Source organism: Pelodiscus sinensis, chromosome 5 (assembly GCF_052426305.1).
Source record: "Pelodiscus sinensis isolate ZL-2025 chromosome 5, ASM5242630v1, whole genome shotgun sequence".
In the NCBI taxonomy this organism is placed as follows: domain Eukaryota; kingdom Metazoa; phylum Chordata; order Testudines; family Trionychidae; genus Pelodiscus; species Pelodiscus sinensis.
In genome coordinates this window covers 22,065,613-22,086,132 of record NC_143056.1, presented here as the reverse complement: position 1 = coordinate 22,086,132, position 20,520 = coordinate 22,065,613, and the positions used below count along the sequence as shown (strand labels likewise).

The 20,520-nt window shown below is 42.2% G+C and overlaps 1 protein-coding gene across 7 annotated transcripts in view; it reads left to right on the top strand.

The window, feature by feature from the left end:
• The window catches only part of TECPR2 (tectonin beta-propeller repeat containing 2), an 88,798-nt gene that overhangs the window by 16,915 nt on the left and 51,363 nt on the right, over window positions 1–20,520 (top strand). For all 7 annotated transcript variants that reach the window (XR_012903291.2, XR_012903292.2, XM_075926541.2 and 4 more), the window contains exons 6-11: window positions 1,347–1,659; window positions 2,733–2,865; window positions 10,265–10,567; window positions 11,799–12,796; window positions 14,505–14,688; window positions 16,624–16,797. Coding sequence is in view for 5 of the 7 variants with exons in the window: in XM_075926541.2 (XP_075782656.2) it covers window positions 1,347–1,659; window positions 2,733–2,865; window positions 10,265–10,567; window positions 11,799–12,796; window positions 14,505–14,688; window positions 16,624–16,797 (2,105 nt within the window). In the remaining 2 variants the exon portion in view is untranslated. The remainder of the gene's footprint in view (window positions 1–1,346; window positions 1,660–2,732; window positions 2,866–10,264; window positions 10,568–11,798; window positions 12,797–14,504; window positions 14,689–16,623; window positions 16,798–20,520) is intronic.

Below are 20,520 nucleotides of genomic sequence, written 5' to 3'. Positions count from 1 at the left end.
AAGCTGCTGTGGCTTGATACAAACATAGCAGTCATCAAAGAGAGTTCAGTTTTGTAGATGAGCTTTTAGAATTCCTGTGTCATATGAAAGTGTTAGAATAGTCTCAGTCAGACCATTCTGTAATGGCAATCTCTTCAATAGTGAAGGGGTACTACAAATATTAAAAAGGTGGCTTAAATTGAAAAGTACTGTCTTTGTTTTTATATTATTTATTTTAAAAGATGCCTGTAACATGATTTCCTGGCATATCCTGCTTTACCTTTAATTGATATGGAAGGGAAAAAAGACAGTCTGGAATTGAATGATGCTGTCAATAATAGTATATGTTGACACAGTTTGAGGATGTTTGAGTGTCTAAGGGAATGTTTATAAGAACATATGAACGGCCATATTAGGTCAGACCAAAGGTCCATCTAGCCCAGTCTTGTCTTGTGACAGTGGCCAGTGCCAGGTGCCCCAGAGGAACGGAACAGAACAGGTAATCATCAAGTGATCCACGAAAGCCCATGATTCCATCTACATGTTTTGTTTGTCTTTAAAGTGCTACCAGACTATTTGTTGTTGGTTTTTAAGTTAACTGAAGATTCAGCATATCCTGGCTCCCTTGGGAGAGCAACGTAAAGGCTTCCCCTCTGAGGGAAGGGTCACTGCAGCAAGGGATCTCTTTTGTGACAGCGGTTGAGGATGGAGGGCATCATCATGACCAAGACGTTGGGAGGGCACTCTTCTTTGTTTTCCCCGCTCTTTGCTTACCCTAGAATTGAGAGAACAGTTGAGTGTTTTTAGGCTGTCTCCTTGATTAATGCATATTAATTTCAAACACAAGTGTTGCAGATTATGGAGTCTCATAATACCTTTTAGATAGAAGCAGAGGAAAATACACTTGAACCTCTTTAATCTGGCAATTTTGGGAAATATGATATACTGGATTATGGAATTTTTCTGGACCATTAGTGTTCATCATAATGAAGGGAGCTAGGGGTGGGGATGCGGGGTCTGGGAAGGAGCCAGGGTGTGTGAGAGGGATGAGGGTGCAGGGTTTGAGGAGGGTGGTGGGGCGGGGCGCTTACCTGGTGTTCCACTCTTGGGGGGACACGTGGCTTTGTGTCCCTCTTTCCCTCCCCCCCGGCCACTCCCAGGCCTCTAGATCAGTGCTTTTCTGTACTGTCATTCCCTTAGGTGGGAGCAAGAGGGGAGCAGCAGTGCACAGAGTGGATTATGGAGGTTCAAGTAAACTGTTTGGTTCAGCTTGTGATTGTAAACTCAGTGTCTAAATACTTCAGTTTCTCCTTTTTTAGTTTTAAAAAATTGTTTAAGTTTCTTACTGATCTTTGTTTATATCTTAGTGCTGGCAAATTTGGAGCATGTTTTATACCTGGACTGTGTAAGCAAAGTGACCTGACACTATTTGCTTCAAGACCTGGGCTCCGTCTCTGGAAGTCTGATGTGCATGGAACCGTTCAGGCCACGTTCATTTTAAAAGATGTATTTGCTGGAGGAATAAAGCCTTTTGAACTGTATCCTCGATTGGTGTCATCTGACAAAAGAAGTTACAGCTTCCCAGAGAAACACCTGGGGATCATTTCTTGCCTTTCCCAGGAAGGATGGGTGCTAAGCTGGAACGAATATAGTATTTATCTATTTGATACTATAAACCAGGTTTGTACATCTAGTTTATGCATATTTTGTTCATTAAGAGTTTGGCATCATATCAGAGTTAACTCTTGTCTGTATCTGCATAGTTATCTGCATTTGCTGTGTTGTAATAACCAAAGAAAAGGTGCTAAACTTTTTTTGAATAAAAGGTTTTAGAATTGGTTATGTTAATTGAGTCATAGACAAGATACATGATAGTATAAACTATTGTAAATATTAGCTTTCTAAGGTTTATAGTCTAAAGTTCAGAAATTAATTGCCTAAAGTGAACTCACACCTATCAAAATATACATGTGTGTGTGTGCTTTATATTTTTAAAAAAGCTTATGGGAGTTGTCAGTGTCTAATATATCAAATTGTTTGTCCCCTCTCTTCATCACTACCTTGCAAAAATTAAGTCTCCAGAAGTATTCCACTTACATTCTATAAAAAGAAAGCCATAAGCAGTTTCTCCAATGTGAAAGATGTATATGAGAGAGAAGACACATGTTTAGTATTGTTGTTATTATTGGGCTATTCCTCTGTTTTTGATACTGAAAATTATATTAGAAATTTGTGATCAGATAGCTTTTTCCTCCCCAAATCACTCGAAGTTCAGTGATTTGATTCAAACCTCTTTGGACTGGAAAGAATGAACCAACAGATGGTAAGAGAGCCAGATCCACAAAATGGGTAAAATTATGATAGTGTCTGATAGTTGTATGTCACGTTTCCATTTTTTCCCCCAATACTTTGAGCTTTTGGAGTCTCCATACATCTCATTGTGAACTCTTGTTTGCTGGTGCTCAGCACAATTGAAAATCAATCACTTATTTAGATGCTTTAAGGACAGGGTTCTATGTTCATATTTATCATCCTTTTTTTAAACTATTGGGAGTCTGTATCACAATTCCTCTTTATATGTTGCTCATTCACTGAGCATTGTATGGGGGACATCTGTTCTTCTGTTTTTCTTTTTTCCATAATCCTTTCCTTTCCTTTCTTTCGAGAGCTGTCTCCTCCTTTTTCTGATTGTATAGCTATAGACTTACCTAAAGCATTTTAATTAATGCTCTTTACATTTTTTTCCCCAACAGGCTGTGATAGGTGGCTTGGAAGGCTCTGGTGATATTGTGTCTGTGTCCTGTACCGAAAATGAGATTTTTCTCTTAAAGGGAGATAGAGACATAATAAGAATTTCAAACAGACCTGAAGGACTTGTATCAATAGGTGTGTATAGATTTGCCTACTTAAAATTGTACCTTTTTTTTAAAAAAAAAGGTGCATTGAAGGTGTTCCTATACTGTTCGTTTAAAGAAACTCCCTCTAGCAATTTCTGTAGCATTGTTTTCCTGTTTCTTAAGGTTATAAGAGGCCTAGATTCTCCACCGAGCCAAGTATTTGCTTTTTGTAGCTGGAATAGATTATAGTTCTTTGCTTCTTTGCTTATATCCAGGTTGTGATTGCTGCAGCTGCACATTCTAACTGTGCATCATCCCTTCCTTAGGTAATGTTTCAATGACAGTTGGCTAATTTCTTCTTGTAGGCATGTTGAATAATGATAGTTCCATGCTTTGTGCTCATAAAAGTGGTCATAAGAATGGGAAGGGATCATAAGTCCTGGATGAAATTAAGTGTCAGTCAAAGGTCTTACAGAGTTAAAACAAACTTGTTCATCTTACTGGTGCTATTTCTGTAATGGAAAAAGGCAGTATGAAAAAACATGGATAAAAATAGAAAGGAATATGCACTTGAATAACTTTAAAATATCAAATGAGTTTACAAACAGAGGGTATGTCTACACTTGCACCATCTTTTGAGAGAGGAATACAAATGAAGACATTCGAAATTGCAAATGAAGCTGGGATTTAAATATCCCACGCTTCATTTGCACATTCGCGTTATGGTGCTATTTCGAAATAACAGACGCTGTTAAGACGTGGTTATTTCGAGAGAAAACCCTTCTCTCGAAATAACCGTTATTCCTCATACAATGAGGTTTACCAGTTATTTCGGGAGAAGGGCTTAAATCCCGGCTTCATTTGCAATTTCAAATGTCTTCATTTGCATCCCTCTCTCGAAAGAGGGTGCAAGTGTAGACATACCCTGATACAAATATGCTCTCATGCATTACTTGTAGTTATATCATTTGGGATGCTTAATGCCATTTATATCTGTGGGATTTTTAATATTTACTACAATAAAAACAAACGATTACTAAGTAAAACATACAACAGTCTCTGCAAATTCTAGAGTCTCATTCTCTTTTATGTTAATGCATAAATGTGCAAGAATAGCTTTGTTGTTCAAGCAATGCTTCACCCACAGGCTTCTTGTGACTTATTTAAATGTTCTGGATACAGTAGTAATCAGTATTCCTTCTAATTTTTCTCACCCCAGAGCAGAATGAATTTTGACACATCACTTTCATATTGGAGCACGTAACAAAATTCATGTGGTGGGGGGGTGGAGCCAGGTGGTTCTGAGTGTGGGAAAGGACTCAGGCCTAGGACAGAGGTTTGGAGTGCAGGAGTGTGAGGGCTCAGTCTTGGGGGTGTGTGTTCTGAGGTGGGGCTGGAGATGAGACGCTCAGGTCTGGGACAGAGGGTTGAGGTGCAAAGACTATGTCTGGGGTGGAGCTGGGGATGAGGGGCTTAAAGCTGGGTAAGACAAAGGGTTAGGGTGCAAGGGCTTTGTCTGGAGGGGGTGCAGGCTCTAAGATGGGAGAGAGATGGGGTGCAGGAGTGTGAGGAGGAAGGCTTGGGGGCCAGGTCATGGCAGAGTGACTCTAGGCCAGGGGGTCTCCAGAGCCAAGCCATTCCAGCCACAGTGGGAGAGGTTAGGAGTTTATGTGTCTGGGTCACAACATGGGAAGAGGTACCTGGTTCCGACCATCTCTTCCTCTGGCCGCCAAGCTAGTGGCTAGGTTGAGGATGTGGTGGATGCCTTGAGCGCTTGCGTAGCACTAACTAGACAGCCACGCAGTTTACAGGGAATTTAGGTAGTAGTGTAAAAAAAAAAAAATCATGAAAATTAAATTCTTAAAATTTTCTTGCTTGTAAAACTAGAGGTGTTGACATATATGCAGCCTCTAATTCTTTGTGCTGTTGGAAAGAAATCTTCTTGGAACGTGTGTTTATTTTTTACTACAATAGTTTAACTGGGGGATTAAAGTGAGGGGCCTCGTCTTGCAAGATGCTAAATGCCTCAGTTGGAGACAATGGGAATTGAGGGTGTAGGAATCTCTCTCAGCAGTGCACAGAGGCCCTTAATCCTGAAGGACTAGGTCTCTTTAATGTGCAGGCATAACTCTGGCCTACATTAATGGAAGCTTTGTGCATACATTGGAGCATGAATTGAGCTATAGCTAAAATAACATTGTTTCAGTATAAATCAGTTCTTCTTTGAGTGATTGTTCATGCCCATTCCATTTAGGCATGCATGCAACCTGTCGGAAGGCTTTTTCCCTCAGTTGGCTGCCTGCCAACTCGATAGGTACCACTGGAGTGGCACCCCCATTGCAGCACATATATATCCCTGCTGGCTCTCCACTCCCTCAGTTTCTTCTTACTGCCCATGACAGTGGTTGGACTGCTCTCCTCCTGGGCTCCCTTAGTGGTTCTTCTGTAAATTGTTATATCTATATAGTTATAGTAATAGTTCTGGTGTATAGTAATAGTTCTGGTTTTCCACTCATGCCCAAAGTGTCTGATAGAGGGTCACCAGTAGGTATAAAATCTGCCAGGAATTCAAGCCATGCACCAAAAAGGAAAGGGATATGTGGCTCAAACTTCACTTGATGGGAGGCAGCTCTTCAGCCGCAGTCAGCCTCTGAGTCAGCAGCTGCTTCAGTGCGGCAACTTTTGGCACCGAGAAGACCATCCCCGGTGTCGAGACCAAACAAGTCTGCATGGCACTGCTTACAGTCCCTGGTGCCCAACAAGAGAAGGCCTGAGAGGGCCCTATCTCCTTCCAGGGGCCTGGCCTGGTTGGCATCCCCAGGATGGGCACTCTAAGGGCGTGTCTACACAGCAGGGCTTAACTCAAAATAAGCTATGCAAATTGAGCTACATTAATTGCATAGCTTATTTCGAAATAATTGGGAGTCTCTACGCAGCACTTATTTCAAAATAGAGCACTCTTCCTCCAACTTCCTTTACTCCTTGTAGAATGAGGGTTACAGGAGTTGGAGTAAAAAGTCCTCCAGCTTGACAGTATTTTGACATTATTTCAAAATAACTGCCTGTTGTGTAGATGCAGTCTAAATTATTTCAAAATAATGCTACCGGTAGTTTATTTTGAAATAATGTTGCTTTGTAGATGTACCCCCAATCAGCTCATTTGCTGGCACCGGTGGTCACTCCTGCAGCCTTGAGGCCACAGGTGAGTCCACTGCAAATTGACTCCTCTGAGACGGATGAGTCAGTTAGAGATGGCTTTGACCAGTCTTCTACCCCAGAAACTTTTGAGGTGGCCAGGGACCTCATTGAGATGCCGAGATCCCTGAAGACGGCATGGAAGTCGGGACACTGAGGAGATTCTCTTGTGCCTCTGCTTCCTCAGTACTAACCAACCCTGCTGCATTGAGACCCCAGTTCTGGCTACCACCACCCATCTTTGCACTGACCCCATTGGTGCCTCCAGTACTGCCACTGTCAATGACTCAGATGCCATCCATGCCGATGGTTCAGCACTGGGACAAATCAACACTGAAGTTGCAGCAGCAATCACCAACACTCACCTCTTTGGCACCACCTTGCTCAGCCTCTGAATATTCCTCAAAGTTGGAGGCAGAATTGTCACCTCTTGCACAATGGGGCACCTGTTGCGCTCCAAACAGTGATCCTGGCATTGTTTCTGGCACCTGAGCACATCTCCTCAGCCTCCACAAGCCATCTGGCTACCTCAATGGCAGCCCCCCAGTGTAGTGGTCTTTCTGAATTTTTGGACATATCAGGCAAAGGGGCCATCAACACTCAGAGCAGTGTTGGTCTACTCAGCTGCACATGGTGCCCCATCTGCCATGCCTCTTCCAGGACCGCCTAGGTCAGATTCCAAGCATAGCCTCCAAAAGGACACCCCCAGGCCTTCCCTTGAGGTGAGACTTCTGAAAATTCACAAGCCTCAGCCTGCTCAGGAGGATATGGGGTGTGTACAGGACAATGAGGAGCATGCTCCTCTTAGGGAATTTTCCTCGTCCTCCCCAGATGAGGCAGTGGTGGGCACATTACCCTTTTTACCAGCCATGGACACAAGGGCCCCATCAAGAGCTCCTGAAAAAGATGGAGCATCTAAAGTGGCTCCCTCACTCATCAAGACAGTGTCAAATACCACTAAGGTGCTATGGAAGACCCCAGCATCTATCTATTCCCCCAACTGCAAAAGGGATAGAGCACTGGTACTTCGTCTGTCAAAGAAACCATGAGCACCTGTTTATGCATCCTCCCCCAGGTACTCTAGTGATGTAAGCCACTAACCACAGGGAGAGTTGGGGCACACGGGACCAGCCCCAAAAGCCAAGGATCCCACGAGGCTAGATCTACTAGGCTGCAAGGTATATGCTACTGGCGATCTTCAGCTCCGCATTGTGAATCGGCAAACAATGTTCAGTAGGTATGCCTATAACTCTTGGGAGGCCTTGGGTAAATTTTAAGGAACTCTTTTTGTCTCGTCTGATGCCACCCAGGCAAGAGTTCAGGGTGATGGACAAGGGAGAGGTTGTTTCTTGCACAGCCCTGCAGGACTCGGCCAATTCTGCTGGGCGTACTATGGCTACTAGCGTAATCGTGTACGAATTCGTGGCTTCAGGTATCGGCTATCCTGACTGAAATCTAAAATAAGATTCAGGGCCTGCTGCATGGTGGTCATGATTTCTCCTGAGGTCATGCACTCCCTGACCCGGTAGCTGCAGGAGGGAGTAGTGTGCAATGGAATACCATTTGCCAGATTGTACCCTTCGAATCAGGTGGTGATGGCCACTTCTTAAATGGCCTGGGGAGCAAACATCAGAGACTGAGGTTTCAAGGTATGTGGTCTCAGGGGAATTATCGCTGCACATAAACATCAGGGAGTTTAAGGTGGTATTACGTCTCACATGTCAGATGTTCCTATCCCACTTATGAGGCAAGTGCATTTCAATCCTGATGGATAACACAGCAGCAATGTTTTATATAAACAGAGTGATGCTCATTCTGTGCCCCTGTCAGGAAGCCCTCTGTCTGTTGGAGCTTTGTATCCAACATTCCATCCAGTTGGAGGCCATGTACCTTCCAGGAATTCAGAACGTGTTGGCAGACTGGCTCAGACAAGTCTTGTACATGCACGAGTGGTCCCTTGGGGCAGATGTAGCCCTATTCATTTTCCACAAGTGGGGGTATCTCCACCTAGATTTATTTGCAATAAAGAGTTATAGAAAATGCCAGCAATTTTTCTCTTATCTGAACCACAGTCCGGGTTCTCTAGAGAATGCCTTTCAGGTACCCTGGATGTCCCATCTGATGTACACCTTTCCTTCCTTCCTCTCATACACAGAGTTCTCCTCAGGGTGCAGCAATACAGAACTTCTCTGATCTTGGCAGCATCAGCCAGATGCTGCCAGCATTGGTTCACCACTCTCATGAAACTCTCAGTGGCAGATCCTATAGCTCTTCCCATGTTCCCAGACTTAATTACCCAGGATCATGGTCTTTGTCATCCCGACCTGCAATTTCTCCATCTAATGGCCTGGAAGCTCCATGGTTAACAAAGGTGGAGCAGCAGTGTTTGGAGTCAGTGCAGGAGATGGTGTTGGGCAGTAGAGAATTCTCTACTAGGGCCACTTACATGGCCAAGTGGAAATAGTTTTTGATTTGGTATCTCCAGAAGGGTATAGCCCCAATGGTGGCTCTGGTCATATTAGACTACTTATTGGCTTTCAGGTAACAGGGTTTATTTATATCCTGGGTACGTCTAGACTACATGGCTCCGTCGACAGAGCCATGTAGATTTGTTGTTTTGGCAAAGGCAAATGAAGCCGCGATTTAAATGATCGCGGCTTCATTTACATTTACATGGCTGCCGCGCTGAGCCGACAAACAGCTGATCAGCTGTTTGTCGGCTCGCGCGCTAGTCTGGACGTTCCCCCTGTCGACATCAAAGCCCTTTGTCGGCAGCCCCGTTATTCCTCGTGGAATGAGGTTTACCGGGGCTGCCGACAAAGGGCTTTGATGTCGACAGGGGGAACGTCCAGACTAGCGCGCGAGCCGACAAACAGCTGATCAGCTGTTTGTCGGCTCAGCGCGGCAGCCATGTAAATGTAAATGAAGCCGCGATCATTTAAATCGCGGCTTCATTTGCCTTTGCCTATGTGTCTAATCTATATGCCTCTGCCGACAGAGCCATGTAGTCTAGACACAGCTCCTCTGTCCGAGTCCACCTGGCAGCTATTTCTGCTTTTTACACAGGTACTCAAGGCAAGTCAGTTTTTGCCTACCCAACAGTATGTTGCTTTCTGATGGGCCTAGATAGGTTGTACCCACAGGTACGGCAACCTCTTCCTTCCTGGGACCTGTATCTTCATGGATTATGGCCTACATTAGGACTATTATGACTTTGCTAAAGTGCCACCACCAGCACTCATTGCCTACTCCACTGGGGCACAAGTCTTTATGGTGGCCTTTGTGGCTCAGATACCCATCCTGGATTTACTCAGGGTGGCTACCTGGTCTTCCATACAACCTTCACCAACCACTATGCCATTTCCCAGCAGGCTTGGGATGACAAAGCTTTCAGTAGAACTGTGTTGCAGTCCATTTCCAGTTAGTCTCCGACCCCACCTCCTCTAGCACAGCTTGCAATCCACCTAAATGGAATGGACATGAGCAATTACTTGAAGAAAAAACCATTAGCTACTTTTCATAACTGTTGTTCTTTGAGATGTGTTGCTCATGTCTATTCCACCTCCCTTTTGTCAGAGTTCCAGCATGAAGGAACTGAGGGAATGGAGGGCCAGCAGGGCCTATGGCTGCCATGGAGACGCCACTACATAGGGCTCCCTGCCAGCCTGATGGGTACTGCTGAGGGGAAAAAACCTTCTGACAATCGTATATATGGTGCATGCACACCTAAATGGAAGGGACATGAGCAACTCATGTTGAAGAATAACTATTGCGAAAGGTAGGTAACTCTTTTTACATAAGATTGCTGGACAGCATTGATATAAATGTTGCTGCCTTAGACAGAATACCTTCTGGGAAATAGGAATAAAACCTTACTTTTCTTACAATGCTCTGCAAGAGCTATACTTCTGATTAGGTAATGTCTTGGTGTTTAAAAGCTTCAGAGGGGTAGCCGTGTGTGTTTGTAACAGGAAAAACTTAAAAAACAACGAATAGTCTAGTAGCACCTTAAAGACTAACAAAACATGTAGATGGCGGTATGAGCTTTCATGGGCTGTTACTCTTTTTGTTATCCGTTTCAGATGCAAATTCAAAATTGTCGAGTCCATTCCCAGACTTGAGTCCCAACTTGCAGAGCCCAATATCTGTAGTTGTATCTGTATTTCCTGGTCCTTCAGTGGAAATGCAACAAAAAATAAAAATGGTTCCTTTCCTGAGAATTATTGGTGACAAAAATGACTCTTCTTCTTTAGTGAAAGATGATCTGGAAACATCACTGGTATTGGAGAAAAGTCTTGATAAAGTGGGGGACTTGCGCAGTGAAACAAGAAAAAGAGCCTGTTCAGTAGCCAGTGAACCAAGAAGCAGGAGCAGTTCAGTAAATTCTGTGGATAGTGGCTCTAGTCTCCTGACAAGTGGAGACCAACCATTGTCTGAAGTGTGTAGAGAGAGTCAACCATCTTCACAACGGTTCAGCATAATCAGCTGTGAAGACTTTGATCAGGAACTCATTATAAAGCCCATCAAAGTGAAAAAGAAGAAAAAGAAGAGACCAGGTAAAAATAAGCATTCTCTAACTGCCACTTTTTAGAATGAGTCTCTCTCTCTTGGTATCTATTTCACTAAAAATGTAAGTTTTTGTGTGGTTTTAAAGACAAGCCTCATGTTTATGATGGTGTGTCTTTCCGTAACCATTACTTGTCACCTAACAGTAATTGATCTGTAGTCTTGCCCTTTCATTTGAGGATGAAAGCCCATTATGAAAGTAATGAACTTGTGTCTCTACAACAGGGTATCATTTTTCTCTCTGCAGACCTACTTGCTCTTTATTTTTATTCTGCTTTTAAATTTTGGCTTTTTCTTATTTGTAACATCATGCAAGACCGAACAAAATCATGAATATAAAAAAGGTTAATGCTAATAGCTTCACTTCTGTTTTACATTGTTTAATCTTTTCTTTTAAGAGTAACCAATATTTGACTGTTTTTACATTCATACTTTTAGCATCCATAAGCAACACTTCTTTGCCAGAGAAACATTTTTTAATGTACTTTAGATTATAATTAGAGATGTAAAAATTCCACTTAATTGGCTAACTGGTTAAATGTGAAGTTTAACTAGTTAACCAATTGGGGGGGGTACTCCCACCCAGCTGGGCTGGAGTGCTCCCTCACCCCCAGCAGAGTGGGAGCATCCCCCCCATCGCAGGCAGGGGATGCTCCAACCCAGCCAGGGAAAACCCCCCTGCCTGCAGCCCTCCACTCCTCCCTAGTCCCAATCTGGACTGGGGCTATTTCAGATACCTGGGGCAGCCCTTTGCTTGCAATGCACCTGGGGCTTCCATGGACAGAGCCCCGCAGGGTTGGAACGGCTCCTTGCTCACTGCAGGTGGAGAGCTGCTCCAGTCTCCATCAGTTAACCGGAGCCAGTAAGCATTACACTTAATAGGGTTAACCTTTCACATCCCCAATTATAAAGGCAACTCTATTTCCTATAATAAATTGGTATTGCAGTTTTTGAATTCTTGCCTTGTGAGATTACATTGACATTCTTTTAAAACCTTTATCAAGTTGTTGATATATGAGTACAATGTTCCTACATTCTCACTGTGTCATTATGTCATCAAAGTGACAGAATTCTTAGTGTATGTCAAAATTTGGACTAATTCCAGTTTCTAAAGTACAAGTTTCCCATTTGCTCATAGTAGAAATATTTGCAATCTTTTATTTTAATTGAACTTGGAAAGGTTTTATTAATAAGAATATTTCTTTTCTTCTCTGAGATCAGAAAATATGACCAGGAAAAGCCACAGCTGTTTGGAAGGTACACCAAGTTATGAGCGTCAGTTTTCTGGTGACAGTGTACATTCTTTAAATGCAGATTCGTTGTCTGTGACTTCTAGCCTAATGAGCTATAGTATAGATTGCTTGAGCACAGGCTCTCCAGATCAAGAAAGTGAGTTCAGTGTGGAGTCACATGCTGTCTTGCAGGAAGATAATGGCTCAGATTCATTCAGTGTGCTTCAGTCCCCCGAATCTGTTGCTGTGTTAATGCATGAACAAAACGGAGGAACAACTGAATTACTAAAACTTCCTAACAGAGATAGTGGAATGAATACACTAGTTGTTACAGCTACTCTGACAGCCAACCCTCTCTTAATCCTCAATGAAGACTTGGGGGATAATGATAATACAGAATGTAATCCAAGCCTGCTTTCTGAAAATACTGAATGCCATTATACATTTTCACCCCAAGAGGAACAAGAGAATTTTCCTGAGTTATGCAAAGTAGATGAAACTTTTGCTAGAATAAATCTGAAAGATACTGAAAATGCTTTTGAAGAAACTAAGATCACAGACACAGTGTCTTTAGGGTTTAATTCCACATGTGGTACTGAAAAGTCACTGAAACAGGACATAAGTGATGTAACTCATGAGGAAGAGCAGCAGCCACGTTGTTTAATAAATACTGCCCCAGAAAACCCTACCAATCCCCAGTCTGACCTCTCAAGGGAAGATGTATGCTCACAAGAGGCTGCAGTTTCTGGATGGAACTTGGAGGATGCAATCAAAGCTACATGTAGTACTGGTGCAGCTGAATGGGTAACCAACGCACATGATACCATGACGGAGAAATCTGTGTCCAGTGATGAAGAGGATATTTATGGGCATGGACTACCATATTCATCTTCGGAGACTAGTGTGACAGAAATTGGGGGAAGTTTTACTTCCCAGGATATAACCAGAACTAACCTAGATGAAATAATGCTCTTAAAATCAGATCAGGTATGTGTTTTATTTATAGCAAAAATATTTAAGCTTACCATTATTCTAGTAGAAGTGATTGCGAATGTTTTTCTTCATTCCTTATAGAAGTTTTTTTTTCTCATTGATTCAGCAACAAGTTAAAAAAAAATGAGGAAACTATACATATCCAATGCACAATGCAAATTATTGTTGCAGACATCAGAATAATATATCGAAGGCTATTTTTAGTGTAATGAGGGAAGGGTGCCTGTTAACACCTGTTCACAAGGAATTGTTTGTCCTATATATGAAAATGCTGGTGTGAACCCAGTAAAAAGCAATACAATACCAAAATGTGCTGTAAGGTAGTACCAACATTTGAGTTTGAGGCCCCAGTCCTGCAAGATGTTGGATACTTTTCTCATTAATTTCAGCGGGAATCGAAGCTGCTGAGAATCTTATAAGTTTGAGGGTTTAGTGCATTTCTGTTTAATCTTTGCCTATTTAAATTGTAAGCTGACAAGCCAGGGACTGGTATGTCTTTTTCATGTTTTTATAGCAGTTAGTGCAGTGGTGCTGAAAGAGACAATATCAATTACAACTCCTTATTGGGTTTTCATATTTAAAATAGTGAGTTTTTTCCTTCCTCTATTTTTTTTCTCTCCTTCATTGTTGCTGTGTGGAAGAAAGAGTAACCAATTTAACTAATGGATAGTACAGTGGAAAGAGTGAAACTTACTATCAAAGCCCCAATTCTGAACCAGCGATGTTTATGGCAGTTTTAATGCCAAATTTATTTGTAGCAGGGTCAGGTTCAAAGTGTGATTAAATACATAATGTAAGCAAACTGAAAAAGATAAGTCTTGTCTCCTCAGCTGCAGTGACCTTTTGATGTAACTTGTATCAACAAGAGGTAAAATGCTTTCAGATGAAGGATAATTTTTAAGTTGATGTCCCAAATAACTCTGAAGACTAAATAAAAATGTAGCTGTGTTGATTTCCCTTAAGTGATATACTTCATAAAAATTGAAAGAAGGCTGTGAATTTCAGAATCTGGAGGGGAAAACCTCATCATCTGCAATGTTTTGAAATGCACCTCAGTATTTTAGCTAATTTACAGCCTATCAAGCTAGTTGTTATATAGGATTCAAGGTCAGTAATACAGTCTGTAAAATCCATAATATTCCATTAACATGTCTTGAGTTGAGTTTTGTTTTATTTTTTTTGTATATTGGAGAGACTCCAGGGTCAGAACAGGCAATTTATCCTCTTCCTCTTCACTCACAAGTGTGTATTCCAAAAGAGCTCTTCCCCCTGTGTTAAATAATCATTAAAACATTAATGAGGATTAGGAAGCTTTTGCATACTCTATTTTGATGTTGCCGTTTACATACGTAGTATATCTTTGTCTGTCAATTAACAGAGTAATATTGGCAGATTTTTGGACTGCCTTGTAACGTCCACGATCGTGTGGAGTTTTGTTTTATTTATTTTTGGTGAGACTTGCAATCCCAGCGATCATGTATTTATTCCTGAATACAGGTTGCAACATGTAGCACACAGTATTTGATCAGCTGGCCTGTGATAAGGTGGTTTTACCAAAGACACTTTTTCTTTTGATATAATTTCATGTTTACATTCTGATTCTTAAAAAATATTTCTGCTGTTTTATGTATGTATGCTGTATGTATGACTTTTCTTGTGCATCTGAAGATACCTGACATTGTTCTGACTCTCCAGTTTTTAGTTTGCAGAAAGCTGGATGGGATATTCTGGCCCTGGCTATGGAATACTCAGCCTGGTTGTCTCAGAAAAGTATATTTGGTGCCTGGACTACAAAGGTAGTCTATATTGTAGTGCTTTACCTAGTGCAGGTCTGCGGTGGCAAAAGTTTGAAGATGCAGTCCAGCAGGTGGCAGTCTCACCTTCAGGTTAGTTAAACAGTATTTCACTTTATCCTTCAAAACACACAAATTTGTGCAAATGAAGCTTTTTCATGTAACTGTGTAAACTATATGTGGCATGCATTCCCTTTCATTTCAGTAGTTTGTGTATCAGTGTTTACATTAGTCAGTGAAGATTGCTCTACTATTGTCTGTATTCTAACTTGTTTTACAAAACACATCTGAACCCAGTTCCCTAATTCACTTGCACAAGCTATCTTTTGAAATAAGTTGTTAAAAGGCTGTCTTGGCTCATGTGATTACATTCCTGCAATATTAAATTACAGGTTGAACCTCTCTAATCTGGCATCCTCTGGACTGGTTTGCGGTCCTGAACCAGAGAATTTGGCAATCCATGGGAGGTCAATATTATCTAGCAGAATTACCAACATTTCCACTACTTACTGGACTGTTAGAAGACATGGACAGATAAATTAGAGCTAAATAACAGCACAGAACATTGAGATCCAGGATTGGTAACTGTAAACAAACTTTATGGTTCTGCAGGAAACTTGGCCGCCCCTATGATAAGTGGACATCTGGCTAACTAAAATCATGCCGGACCACAGATGTTTCCAGATTAGAGTGGTTCAACCTGAACTGTTTTCTAGCATAAATGGTTGTTCTCAAAATAGCAGGATATGAATTTGTTTGAGGAGTTTTAAATATTGCTGACACATCATTATTGAATCTTTTTATTTGAGACATCTCATTTTATAATTAACTTATATTCTTTCACAATTGAAACTAAAATACCATGTGTTCTTGTGCAAGAGGCCAGTGTAGACAGGCAACATGAATTTCTTGCACAAGAAAGCACGATGGCTAAAATGGCCATCAGCGCTTTCTTGCACAAGAGAGCGTGTACACTGGCACGGATGCTTTTGCACAAAAGCACATCTCTTGCGCAAAAGCACATGATAGTATAGACGCTCTCTTGTGCAAATACTTTAATGCAAAAACTCTTGCGTTAAAAGTATTTGCACAAAATCTTGCCAGTGTAGACGTAGCCAAATTGTTACATTTTGACTGACTTTTTAAAATTTATTTTTGGTGGCTTGGGAAATGAAAGTTGTAAGAGGTAAAACTGGTTTTGAATGTGGACTTGTACTCTATTCACCTTTCCAGTTTGCTCCAGTGCCAGTGTGATTGTAAGACAGTTTCTCAGTCATTTTCTCATTCTAATCTCCTACCATCACATGATTTCTCTTCCTGTCTCTTGCCACTTAAAGCAGCTAATAACCTTACTGTCCTCTTTGAAGGGTAGGAAAAGGTCCTTCCTCAGGTGGTGGTGGTGGTGGTTGTTACATTTGGTCAGTGACTGAATGCGGATAGGGATATGTTAACATTTTATAAGAGTATGAAAACAGACCAAAGTGGAAAAAACAGGATCAAATAATGCAATTCTGGATACTGTACTTTCCTGTTCTGTGTAAAGGCTATTAATGTATCAGTATGCTTCACTGAAATTAGCCATGGAATTAATTATGCATGACTCTGCATATGCGCACACAACTGTAGAAGGTTGCAGATGTATTGCAGAAGCTAGCTTTGGGGACATCTGTAAATTTGGCCTTTTAATATTTAATTTCGCACTGGATACTGTGTTTGATGTTTTGAAAATAGTCATGACTATAGTGAATGATTTTTAAACATTTTCAGTAAGATCTAATCTGTGGCAGTATATATGATTATAACTCTCTCTAAAGATGGTAACTATTGACTCCTTTTTAAACATTTTAAAAATGTAATGTTATGTAAGATTAATGAAGAGTTGCTAAATATTGGTCCCCCCCCCCCTTGTTCACCCTTGTTAACTTGGCTGGTGTTAATCTTTGTTACACATTTTGTATGTACAGTAGACCAGCTGTCTCTAAAGTTGCAATCAATATTTGGTATTACCCACTATTCGTTTATATACAGGGGCTCTTCTTTGGAAGGTTGAACAGAAAACTAACAAAGCATTTGCCTGTGGAAAAGTAACCATAAAAGGAAAGCGCCACTGGTATGAGGCTTTACCTCAGACCGTTTTTGTAGCTTTAAGTGATGATACTGCATGGATTATCAGAACTAATGGAGATCTGTATCTGCAAACAGGTACTTAAATTGTTGCCCTTATAGTTTTTGTAAATGAGAATTAGAAGTGCATAAATCTGTCAGATTATTATGATTGGTTTAAACCATGCTCCAAATCCAGAATAAAACTGGGCTGCTTACTCATAGGAGAGAAATCTTTTATCTTGGTAATCAATTATGATCTAGGGAAGTAGTATTGTTTGTATTACCATAATGGCTGGGTGCCCAAATTGTGAGCCAGCACTCCATTGTGGTAAATGCTGTACAAATGCAGAACAAAAAAACTGGTTCCAGTTCTCAGTATTTTATAATCTTCTTCTTATAATTCTTATAAGGTCATAACAGGCAGTCAGGAGTACAAAGCAACAATGCAACACTGGGCTGATCAGCATTATAGGCCGGGGTTTAGCATCCTAACCATTTTCAAACTTTTTATAGGCATCAAAGCAAAACAGGGTTTTAAGCAGGGATTGTTATACACTGAACTCCCAGGATGATACAGTCTCTTTTGTTCTTCTATTCTCTTAAACTGACGTTCAAATCTGACAGCTTCCTCTTTGGCTAGTCCGACTCTGCCATTCTCTCTGCATGTTCTGCCTCTCTCTTTGCAAGTTCTCATTCCAGCATCTGCCTTTTCTCATCAGCTTCTTGGTCTAGCTTCCGTCTTCTCTGTTCTGCTAGCAGACGAAATTCCTCCAGTTTTCGCTTATATTTAAGTTGCATTCTCCTCACTGCACTCATTTCTTCTGCAGCATTTCTGGCCACTAACAAAGATCTCAGCACTGGCTTAGAAGCTTCCTCACTAAAGGCAATACCTCTTTCCAAGCACAAGGCATCCAGAGCCTCTGTCCAGACTTTCATACTGTTGCTGACTCATTGCAGCGGCTCGTTAACTAACCAAACTTTCAACACCCAAAAATCAAATTTAGATAGCGTGGGGTCCTGATCCAAAGCTCAACTGATCAAGGTCTGTGGATCCTTCCAACTACACCACTGTGATGGACTGAGCCGGGTCTGGGCACAGCTGAGGGCGTCTGCTCAGGGCGAATTATTCAAAACTTGGGGCTCCTTACAGCCCCAGACTGGAGACCTTCCAGACAGGTCACAAAACAGTCACACCAAGGGCTTTAGCTGCCAATCTGGCTGGCCTAAAGCCTCCCGAGCAAAACCCCTCTGACACACCAGCTCTTCCTGTGCCCCAATCAGCCCCGGGCCTGCACACAGGTTGAGAGACCTATCTGTGTTTCACATGCTGGTAGCCATTATGCCCTGGCTGGTTTGCAGGTATCAGTCACATTCCTCAGGTGTGTATTGGCACCTAGAGATTCATTGTCTGCTTGCTAATTAGCATAGCCACTGGCTGAACATTCTTTACCCATTGCTTTGTCTCAGACAGAGAATTTTCCAGTATCAACACAGAGTACATGTTAATAACGCCACATACAGATATTATACAAGTACATGAATAGCATATACAGAATTAGTAGAACATAAGCTTTCATTCAACATCTCACATGACCCTCTTTGTACAGATGTTTAGGGCAACCCTCCCCCCCCCATGGGTGCAACAGTGATCTTTAGAATCCAGTAACGTGACGTCCTCTCAGTTGGAAATGAGAGAGAATAGGTGAGATGGGGCCAGGTTGTCAGGGTCTTTGAAATTGAAGATCAGGAGTAGTTTTATCTGATAGAAAAAGGAGAATCGATAGAGCAGGGGTGGGCAATAATTTTGGGCGGAAGGACCGTAATCAAGAAACTTCACATGCTCCTCTGCCCACAGACTCTGATTAGCCTGGGGGTGTGGGAGTATGTGAAGTCTTTGCCCCCCCACCTCTGCCTCACCAGAGGCGAGTGACACCTAGGGAGAACCTCTAGCTGTTTGGAATAGCTGGTGGTTTGCTCTAGGTGCCATGCGCCCCTAGCATGGGGAAGGAGACTTTGTGTGCTTCCCCATCCCCAGGTCTTGATTTGTCCTGGGGACGGGGAATGGTGGGGCAGCTGCAGACCAGATCAAATGGCTTGGCAAGCTGGATCTACACCTGTGATAGAGGTATGCAAAGAGAAGGGTGAAATAGTCAAAATGATGACCTAGGAAAATTCTTTGCAGCATTTTGAATGGATATGAATGGGGCAAGACTGCCTTGTCAAGCCAAAGAAAAGGATATTTTTCAAAATCAAGATGTGATGATGAGACTTTAGACCAGGGCTAGGCAAAATATGATCTGCGGACCAGATTTGGCCTGTGAGAATGTAAGCCAGCTCCCTGCCTGCACCACCCCCACCTGGCACTCAGGAAAGCTGGCTGCAGGGCTGGCCTGTTTGCAGGACAGGCAGCATGTGAAGTGCTCCTCCCCCTGTGAACAGTACAGGGTTGTGGAAAGCAATAATCCTGGTTAAGGAACCTGCTGGGCTGCAAGTCAGGTTTCCCAGCAAGAGCTTGCCTCTGGCACCCCAGCCCCTGTGCCCCTCCTTCACCCTACCCCATGTAACCCAAACCTTCTACACCCTTTCTCCAACTTCCATACATCTTCCTCAGACACTGCATCCCCTCCTACATCTCTCCACAGGTCACAACCCCATCCCAGACCTTGCACCCCAATCTGCTATCCCTGGTCACAGCCCAAATCCCTGCACCCCCCTGCACTCCTGTCACAGGTTATGACCACTTCCTGGACCCTGCATTCCTTCCTCCTACACCCCTTCCCCAGGCCAGAATCCTCTCCTGGACCCCAGTTCGTTGCCCCAGGTCACAATCCTCTCCTTCACTCAAATTTCCCTCCCAGATCCCACATCCTAATCCCTTACCCCAAGCTCCCTTCTGCACCCAACCTCCATCCCAGAAGCCCATACCTCCTTCATTAATATAATGGAAGAGTGCGACCCTCAACCACTTACCAAATTCTTGGAGTGGCCCTCTGATCAAAAATTATTGCCTACCACTGCTTTAGGTAAAAGAGCTGTATGGGTGGTAAGGGAGGGCCCTATACAGAAAGAATATCAAGGTTTAGACCTGGTCCTCAAATGTATGCTTAAAGGGAGGTTCCACTTAAAAGTATCATGCAAATTATGGGTTTGAGTGACTGAAATGATCATTGTTGTTTTGCAATGGGGAGGATACTAGGAATTCTATTTTAGCTATGCAGAGCTTCTGGTGATGGCTTAGAAATCCACAGGAGAGGTCAAAATGAGGCCTGGATTTTCATTTGCACAGAGGAAACACGCTATACAGAGGTAGTGCTTGAATTTGTATTTACACATGAGATAATCCATCTCTGCATAGATGAGAAATAAGAGGGAGACCAAGGGCAGAGTCCTGTGGAACAACTATAGAAAGTTGGAGGGGAGATGAGGAGAGTCCTTGAAAAAACACTCTGAACAAGTTATTCAAGAGATATGAAGGGAACCAGGAGAGAGCAGAGTTATGGAAGCCAAAGGCAGGATAGGAGGACTAAAAGATTTCCAAATGACTATCACCATTCTGCCTTATCTTGCACTTAAAATTGGTCTCATTCTTTGTTTAATCAATTTTCTCATGTATATCTAATATATATGTGTAATTAAAAAACTATTTAAATTCTGTGTAACTGCTTTACTTCAGGCAACTGAAACTTATATATCTAGCGCATTTTCAAGAATAACCTGCTTTTAATTTAAATTGATTAATGGGGTTGAGTAGTTAGCAAAAGTAAACAACTTGTCTAAGATCACGTGAAATATGTTTTGTTCCACACGTTGATTAAAAAT